This window comes from Daucus carota, chromosome 7 (assembly GCF_001625215.2).
Source record: "Daucus carota subsp. sativus chromosome 7, DH1 v3.0, whole genome shotgun sequence".
NCBI lineage: Eukaryota > Viridiplantae > Streptophyta > Magnoliopsida > Apiales > Apiaceae > Daucus > Daucus carota.
In genome coordinates this window covers 23,606,887-23,616,700 of record NC_030387.2, presented here as the reverse complement: position 1 = coordinate 23,616,700, position 9,814 = coordinate 23,606,887, and the positions used below count along the sequence as shown (strand labels likewise).

General features: G+C 34.5%; 2 protein-coding genes across 3 annotated transcripts; both read left to right on the top strand.

Annotated features, from left to right (window-relative positions):
* On the top strand, window positions 1-4,633 carry LOC108193975 (uncharacterized). 2 transcript variants are annotated; one of them, XM_017360842.2, is made up of 6 exons: window positions 1-104; window positions 233-388; window positions 1,685-1,837; window positions 1,919-2,094; window positions 3,207-3,321; window positions 4,407-4,633. In XM_017360842.2, the coding sequence occupies exons 2-6, from the start codon at window positions 257-259 to the stop codon at window positions 4,461-4,463; spliced, it is 633 nt and encodes a 210-aa protein (XP_017216331.1). In that variant the 5' UTR covers window positions 1-104; window positions 233-256; the 3' UTR covers window positions 4,464-4,633. The 2 variants fall into 2 exon arrangements, with proteins under 2 accessions (XP_017216331.1, XP_017216330.1); XM_017360841.2 differs by lacking the exon at window positions 4,407-4,633 and adding an exon at window positions 4,072-4,363.
* Window positions 4,634-6,118: 1,485 nt separating this feature from the next.
* On the top strand, window positions 6,119-7,054 carry LOC108195253 (uncharacterized). The gene has a single exon (XM_017362206.2). It carries the CDS (start codon window positions 6,258-6,260, stop codon window positions 6,888-6,890), a length of 633 nt encoding a protein of 210 aa, XP_017217695.1. The 5' UTR covers window positions 6,119-6,257; the 3' UTR covers window positions 6,891-7,054.
* The last annotated feature ends 2,760 nt before the right edge of the window (window positions 7,055-9,814 follow it).

Here is a 9,814-nt window from a genome sequence, read left to right as displayed (position 1 = left end):
TAAAATAAAAAAGACAAAAGCAGCATCCTCCAGAACCCTCATATATATCGACAGAGTTTGATACCCCTCTCCCCTCCTTGGACAGACTTCTACTGCTATAAACGGTTTGAATATTTCCATTTATCTTCTCTTCTCCACCCTATATATGCTACTGCTAATTTGTATATTTCGTTTTGGGTCAAGTTCAAATATTTAGGTTGTTGAATTCTTAAAAATTGGTGAATTTTGGTAGGCTGAAAGTTGGGTATTCTTGAAAATGGATTCGGGTTCGAATGTAGAAGAGCCCAAGTCATGGGATGAATTATACACACTTGATTTAATGCCATCTGAGCTGTTTCTTAAGTTCAGGAAGGAGATTCAGGGATTTCGTGTTGGTGTTAACATGGAGGTATTTATTTACTGCATCTTCTATTTACTTTTATCTTTATTGTTTAGTCTCTATGTAGTCTATGCTCAAGTTACTGATGATAGTACTTGTATAAGTAATGCTTAGTTCTATATATGCTAAATTCGGAAGCCACATACATATTTGTGTCCAGGGAGGTTAAGTTGCACGCAGACCTTACTTGTACTCATCGGACCAAGGATGTTGCCCGGTTTTGATAATCAAATTGTGCAAAATGTCGCAGCTATTCATAATACTGTGTATTAGTAGCCAAGTTATATGATTTTATCTTGTGTTTCAATCCAATGTGAGAGAGTTTTACTTGATTATATGTTATGTGAACAATATAACTGCCAAGGAAAAGGGATGATTGTGCATGTAAATAAGCAAAATTGGCGTAAGCTGTCAATGATGTTCAGGTGAAATTGTGTATAAGCTACTGGAACCTTACAAAAAAAAAAAATCAAACTTCTATGTTATATTCTAGTAGTTGTTTATATTGTTGGACAGAAATTTCCTGACTGTTATATATGCATATGTTGTGATATTATTGGTTGTTTTTTGCATTTTAAAACTGTATCAACTCTTTTATGGCACAGATGTTGAAAGTCCCAATTTTTGCGGGTAATTTTCAACCATAATTGTGGAAGCTCTGACTTGTACTTGCATGTCCCTTGCGAAGATGTTTGCAGAAGGGCTTATCTGTTATTTTTGGGTGTGCATAATTATCACGTATTAACTGTTAAGACAGTGGATCGAAGGACGAAATCGACATTGGTTGACATGCTGCAAATATGATTATACATTTTGATGCATAATTATGAATTGGTTTGTCATTCGTTTTAAAATATACAATATGTTCAGAATTTTTGAAATATAAGCTGCAAATTTATCAGACTTGTATAACCAATGAAGTAAGTATGTGAGGTAAAAGTTCACCAAATATGTACTTTGTTGTGTATTATATTGGAACAAACATATTTTTAAAATTCTGTATTTGTGTATCCTTGTTATGTATGCACTATTGCATTTACTACACAAGGTGAGTATCAGGACATGATTCTTATGTGGTAGTATTGCGAGCTTTTTCTTGAGCCTGACCTTTTTGCTTATATTCTTACTGAAAATGATTTCGAAGCATAAGACAGTCACATATAGCATATGAAGTTATGGCTCCACCACTAACCAGGATAGAACTACTCACCGCATCTTTAGTTTTTAGTATATAAAAGACTGCTTAAAAATTACTTCATTAAATATTATTAAAATATGTATCCTCTTATGATTGTCATGGTTCAGTTCTACAATGCTCCAAGTAATGAGTTTGAGTCCAAGCTCGTTTTAAAGCCCTTGGCCAATGATAGACAGTGGAAATTTATGTATGCACCTTTACACCATGATGTGCGTTTGATGTCTAAGAAGATTCCAGTAACAAACTTTCTGAATCTCCAGGTCTATTCCTCTAGTCCTCCACTTAAGTCTTTCCCCTTTGCCCTTCTTGTTGTTGATTTGGCAGTCTTTAAACTATTGCAGGTAGGTGTGGGTCACAGTTTCGGTTTAAATTCAACTGGTTTGAACTGGAAGCTTAGTACATGTTTGGGTGGAGATGGCCTATCCCGGATCCGGAATAAAACATCACTTGGTTTGTGCCCTGGTGTGGATTTACGTTTTGCATGGAAAGCAGACTATGTTCTTCCAGAATTTGATGGGTAAGTTCACTTTAGCTTTCACTTGGCTATAGATGAGACTTATGTGAATCATTCTGAGTAGATATATTTACATGCTTGGACATAGATGTTTCTATGTTGTAAGGGAAATTCTTAAAAATATCCTTACTTTTCTAAATGGTGCCATTTCATGTTTTGGACTTATAACTGGCACCCTTAAACTATTTGCTTACACAAGTCATGCCATTCTTTTAAGCCAAACTTTAAAAAACTTGTAAATGACCTGCGAAGATGTAATTAAATACTACCGACTAATTAGCAATATTCGGGGCTATTGATGATTCCTTGATAACAATACTATGTGTACACTAAGTTAAGTCAAACAGAAGTAAATTTTCGATAACTTTCGAACATAAAACTATGAAATTTTAAAACTTTAAATTATGTTATAGTATGCCTTTTAGGCTATGCCCACAGTAAAGATCCAAACCTTACATCTCAAATAATCAAAAAAGCATCCATATGAAAGAATGAATTTATTTCAGACGTACAAATATAAGTGCATATATAAGTATAATATACATACATATGAATATGTACAGTTAGATTAACAAAAATATATACTACAAACGAATATGAATGTTATCAATTACATATACATATCTATAACTGGAATCAGCTGAGAAGATAAGGGAATAGAATCAACCCGATCAGAGCCCCCCCCCCCCTCCCCCCCCCTCCCCCCCCCCTCCCCCCCCCTGTAACTAGGACCCAGCTACAATGTATAGATTTTGTTTTGTTTGTTTGAAAATTTTAATATATCAACTGCTTCATCTTTATCTTTCTTTATTTTTCTGGTTTTTTGCTAAATTCTTCATCTTTATTATAATATAACTACACATATTTTTAATTAAAATAGGAAGAATCGAAAACAATTGTTCTTAATAGAATGGCATGATCTGTATAAATAAATAGTTTTTTTTTTTTTTTTTTTTTTTTGGGGGGGGGGGGGGGGGCTTGAAAGTCCAAAACATGAGATGGCCATTCTGCCAAAGATAGAAGGGTACTATTGAGAACTTCCCTTGTTATAAATTAGTTGATTATACTTATAAACTTTCTTATATTATCTCCCTACTGTAATATGGCTTAAACAGGGCTCTTGGCACTGGTAAACCGTTGTTCAACATGAACTCAGGAAGTTTACATGCATCACTTGATAGAGTTGAGCTGATCTTAACCCATACAACAGAATACGTTTTAAATAATCAGGTACCTCCTATCAACTGGATCTCTAGTAAGCTTTATGATGAATAAATTAGGACCTTGTAAAGTTCTTATTGCTCTCTCTAACTAAGGTAAATAACTTTAGAAAATTCATTACTTTCTGGGTAGTGTTATCTTTGTTATAAAGTATATGGATTTTTGTTTTTCACCTTTCCATGTCGAAGAATATATAGTAATATAGTTTCAGTTTTCCTTTTTTAGGGTCTGTTTTGATTGCCTATAGAAATGTTAAGCAAATACTCATATATCCTTCAAGTAATAATTTGTTGGTTACTTTTTGCTTTAGTATTTATGTCTTAGTCTTACATCTCACAGTAAGTGTGTAGAACTGAGATCTCCCTTTTTATACTCAATTGAATATTAATCAACATATAATTTGATATAGTAGGCATGGTATGGGAACATAAAAGAGCTTTTGTACAGAGTTGGTCAGAGTTGTCATTGTAAGTATGCTAAATGGTTGTCTTATTCTTGAGAACACTACTGATGAGCAGGCTAGGCAAAATTAAGCCTTTTTAGTTCAGAAGAATTTACTATTTCATTAAGAGAGAAGTGCAGTTTATGTACCTGTACTTTGGAATTTACAGCACTTGTAATGCTGTACTTCAAAAATTTACACTTGCAATACTCCTCTTCAAGATTTTTTTAGTTTATTCTGTCAAGTGTTGCTAACGGTGTTGAGTTAAAATACAAATAGATAGGGTTTGAACTGCACTTTTTGTATATGAATTGCAGTACTGTACTTTCAATACTATCATCGTCTATTTGCATTTTAACTCAACGCCGTCGGCAACACTTTACGGAAGTACACAAACTGAGGGGAATCTTGAAGAGCAGTATTATAACCGTAGGTTTTTGAAGTAAGGTATTGCAAGTGTGATAAAGCCCAGAATGTAGGTACATAAAATGCACTTTTCTCATTCATTAATATATCTGTATTACTTGGATCTATATATATAACCATCAAATGCTTAATTTTGTGTGATGCTCCTTAAAAGAATATTGCTTGTCATAAGGATATGTGTTTACAATAAATTCCATGATAACTGAAGTTTTTCTTTGCGAATTAGGTCCCAGAAGACGTTAAAAGTCAACCAACAGGTTGCTTGGATGTAGAAAGTTCATGAAAGTTGTTGATTTATCGTTTTTAGGGGTAGGATTCTCAATTTATTTGCAGTTGTATGTGCTCCTACGTGTTGAAGATCATAGAAATAGCTACATATGTACAACAGGCGTACAATTAATTGTTACTATCTAAGATGCCAGATTCATGAATGGATATTTAGAAGATTTGTTAGTCTTTCGTCCCTTTTGATTTCAGATATGAAATAAAAAGGGTCAAATGATGTGATATTGAATTGTTGTCACCGAAAAACCGTTTGTTACAAAACCGTCTGTGGTAGTATTAACTTGTGTCGTGTCCATGGTACATGTTAAGCACTAAAAATTACTCTCGACTCATTTTTTTTTTTTTTTTTTTTTTGGTCATAAGACTTTCACATCAGTGAATTGTACCGAAATACAATATCGAAAAGATCGGAAGAGCTTTTTTCATACATAAAAACTTTCATTTAACCAAAGGGCATGTCAAAGCTCCACAAGAAATTAGATAAAAATTTATGATGCTTGAAAAAAACACTCGAACAAAAACAAAATCTGCGGAACTAAGAAGAAAAGAGAGCTTTCATTCAACAAAGTCTATCAACTAACCAAATGTCATGCAGAGATGGCCCCGGAAATTTAGCCAATAAAACTTTAATGACTGAGATGAAAACCCTGATGAAGGACAAAAATCCACGGAAAGGAAGAAAATAGAGGAGAGGAAAAAAAGAGGAAAAAAGAAAGAAATAAGCACGAAAGATTATGCCAGGCACCAAAACAAAGTAATCTAAAATGACACAATCGTTAAAATAACGACAACCAAAATCGCAATATACGATCAAGAAGCCATCAACCATGGCACTCCCTCAAAAGGAACACAATAATTGCCTCTTATTTCTTAATAATTGTGGACTTCTTGCATATATAATAACCACAGCAATCAAAATACCTCAAATATATAAAATTTGGTGCTTAGACTGTGACCATGGCCATACACAAGACAAACTCTAAATAATATTAATCTGGTCATTTCAATAGCATATTTATAATTCATACTCCCTCCGTCCCCCTCAATTGTTTACATTGGAGGGGGACACGGAGACCAAGACAATGTATGAAAAATGAGTAAAGTTAGATGAAAAGTGGTGGGACCTACCAATATTTAATAATAGATTTGAGATGGTGGAGGAAAGTAGTGGGTGTAATAGTAGTTTTTATTGTTAAATATGGGATAGTGGGGGAAGATAGTGGGTGTAATGATGAGAAAAACTTACTATTTATAGTAACATAAAGAAATGAGAGGGACATCCCAAAATAGTAACCGTAAAGAAATGAGAGGGACAAAGGGAGTAATAAATAGTAATGCCTGGAATGAAGTCCCATCATAAAATCATTATTCACAAACCACAACAAAATAAACGGCACCATTCAAAATTTGAAAAATGAAACCCGTGAAACAAAACACTCATTACTAATAATGAAGCTTTACTTCACTAAAAACAATGGAGTTATTTCAAACATTAAGGGAGGGATTTTGCACCTTGAAGAAGAAGCCAACAAATGGGTCCTCCGCCAACAAGGTGTTGGTGTGGTGGTAGAACTCTTGTACCCTCTTGCGGGAGGTCGGGAGTTCGACTACCCACGTGTGCGTGTGTAATCAACTAGCAAAAAAAAAAAAAAAAAAAAAACAAATGGGTCCTCCAACCTAGCCGTTGTCTGTATCTTTCTTTAACGGTCCCTAAACCAAAACCCTCCATATAAATTCACATTTTCACCATTGCATTGCAAGTCCTAGTGCTTAATCTAAAGTTTCCAACAAAATGGCTTCAACTCATAACAACCTTAGAAACTCATGTTCTTTTCCTTACATTCTTCTCTCTGTCCTTAATTTCATTCTCTTCATTCTCTCTGCAACATCTTTAGTTCCCACTATAGCCCTTAAAATGCCGCCAACTTCATTGGGTTTAGCCTTCCTCATGGTTTCCTCCATCTCACTCTTGTCATCTTTCTTGGGTTTTTACTCTCACCTTGCTCATTTTTGCTTCTTGACACATGTTTCCCTTCTCCTAGCTTCATGCACTGGACAATTACTTGGCATTTTGGCCTTGTTTACGAAAGAAAAATCGAGTCTTTCGATGCTAAAGTCGGATAGGGATCCGAAAGAGGCTAAATTGTTGGTAAGACTGGAATGTGGGATTTTTATGGCAATGTTTGTGATGCAGTTGGCTGTTGTAGTAATAACTTGTGCTGTGCATAGCTGTTGGGTAAGAGAGTACGAGGATATTGAGGCTGAGAAGGAGGCATTAGCCCAGAAGAGGAGCCGGAGAGTCGCGAGAGTGCAGGAAGAATCTATTGCAAATGCTTTGAAGATTTCTGAGATTAAAGCTAAAGAATTGGATGAGAAGATGAAGGTTAAGTATGGTCTCTGGGTCAAAAATGATTTTGAAGGCTAAGTAAGATTTATTAGTGGTCAAGTTTGGTTTGAAATTGTTTTGATTGTTACTTTTTTGGTAACTATGGAGGTGACAATTGTACTTGTAACATAAAATTTGCTTAATGTGTGTTCTTCTTTTTCCAAGCATCGATAATGAACATTGATCTTTGCTTTTCTTGCCAAGACATTATATGTTCTGGGTCCTGTTCCTTAGCAAGTGGTTGTTAGAAGCCAATTACATAACACACAGTTTGTCCACCGTTGGATGAATTATTGAAGGGTCAGGATTAAAAAATATGAATCACCTATCCGCTACTAATTTCCACGGAACGTAAGTCTGTTTATAGATTCCGCGCTAAATTTCAGCGGAGTGACACAGCTGACCTAATGTTATAAATAAACAAACAATACACAGCTTATCAGCGAGAATTAGTTATAAATAAACAAATTTAAAAATTTGTACCAAACAAATAATTACAAAATATAAATTTTAAAAATATCATTCCAAAAAATTAAAGTTACATAAAAAATAATAAATTAAAATAATATATGATTAATATCAAATAAATGACATATAAAAAATAGCTAAATGTCTTATAAGAAAAAAAAAATAAGACATAAATCTCACTAAAAATTTGTAAAAAACAAAGAAAAAATATAATTAAAAATTATCCAAAAAAGATTAAAAAGCTCGAAAGTAAATATAAATCTCATTAAAATAAGATTACAACAAAGTAAATGTTTACTTTATTTTTTAATGAAATCTCATTAAAAAAAATTAAAAAGCTCGGAACGTAGATATTTACTTTATTTTTAATGAAAAATTTGAATTTAACTTTGGTAAAAAAGTAAAATTTTCAAGAATACAGTAGCATCTCCAAAGTGATGACTTTGTTGATATAGATTAATGCCCGTCTAAATTTTGTTGTAATCCAGTAAAATTGATACTCATCCTAATCGAATAGTTATAAAGTTGTATATTTATATATTTTAATATATTATAGTTAAATTTGTCTACGTTCCGAGATTTATACCTAATAATTTTAATGAGATTTATATCTACGTTCCGAGCTTTTTAATCTTTTTTGGATAATTCTTAAGTATATTTTTTCTTTATTTTTTACAAATTTTTAATGAGATTTATGTCTTATTTTTTTCTTATAAGACATTTAGCTATTTTTTATATGTCAATTATTTGATATCAATCATATATTATTTTAATTTATTATTTTTTATGTAACTTAAATTTTTTGGAATGATATTTTTAAAATTTATGTTTTGTAATTATTTGTTTAGTACAAATTTTTAAATTTGTTTATTTATAACTAATTCTCACTGATAAGTTGTGTATTGTTTTATAAACATGTTTGTGTATTGTTTTTTAAACATGTTTATGTTTATCTATAGCATTAGGCCACATGTGTCACTCCGCTGAAATTTAGCGCGGAGTATATAAAGTGAGACCTACATTCCGCGGAAATTATTAGCGGATAGATGATTCATGTATTTTTAATCCTGACCCTTCAATAATTCATCTAACGGTAGACAAACTGTGTGTTATGTAATTGCTTTTTAACAACCACTTGCTAAGGAACAGGACCCATATGTTCTACTTACAAGTTGCAAATATGTCCAAATCATGTGATAATATATTTTATGGATTAATCAGGAATTTATCGGATAATTTTTTTTTTTAAGGATTAATCGGGAATTTATAGTGGAATTAGCTACGTTGATGATCGTAAGACCACTGCTCAGTTAAAGGAACCTATTTAAGTATATGGCGGCTTGGGTATTCAAGAAGAACAGCAGGCCTGCTTTGCTGCCATGGAATGACACATATATGTGGAAACGTGAACATTAGAATGTTGTTATGAACTGAGAAACTGGATTAAACTCTAATTGAACATCATGTTTGTTGGAGCCAAAGTTCTGCCGGATGCCGAAGTCTGAAAGTGACCTGAAATAGAGAAGAATGCGAGGGATTGTCCCCCCGATTCACCTCCGGCGTGAGAATAAGTTAGTGGCTCTAAGAAGGGGCTTTGGAACTGCAAGCGTAAGTGTGTGTGTATGAGAGTATTTGTGAATATGTATGTGAATGTCCTTTACCCTTGATTTACCTCCTTTATATAGGGGGGAGATGAACCTGGGCTTTGTAACGTTTCCGTCCGATTCGGGAGGGAGGTAATGGTGTGTTAATGAGGCGGGATCTCCGCCCTTCGACCGTTGCAGACTAGGAGCGTGGGTGGAGTTCAAATAGTGGGCCGGACCTCTTTTGGGCCTTAGTGAATTGGGCCTAGAGGCCTATAACCCAACATGTCCCCAGGCTTCGGTCGGGTTGCAAACGCGGCCGAAGTCTAAGTTTGCTTCGACCGACCGATCGGATGAGGCGTTAGGCTGGGAGATCGACAGGTGCTTCGGTACGATTTCGAACGTTTGATCCAGCCAGCGCGTGGTGCCGCTTGAGTGTTGTTTGGCTGGATGACGTTACCTCGAGATGTGCGTTGAATCTGGGCCGTGCATTCCAAAGGGTGCCATAAATGAGGCGCGCCTTTTCATAATTTTGTTTATAAATACAAATCATTACTCGGTTTTCCATATTTCCAAACACTCTTCACTTTCTTTGCGACTCCGCGCTCTCTCGAGTTCTTTCTCTCCCAATTCCAGTTGGTGACCGGCGGCAATCTTATTTCCGGCTTCTCTCTACTACTTCCTTTCGTTTTTCCTCCAACAAGTAAGTTCTTCTTTCTTCCTTGTAAGCTTTTTAGGTTTTACTCCGTTTCCATGGCCTGCTTTAGATTCTAGGAACTTGTTTGTATGGTAGATTCCGGCGGGGGTATCTCGTCGGCTCGGTGATCTTGGTTGATTTCTTTGGCTGTTTGTCTACATTGTAATGCCGATGCCATATTGTTGAGTTGTCGTAGATTAGAATTGTGGTTGGGG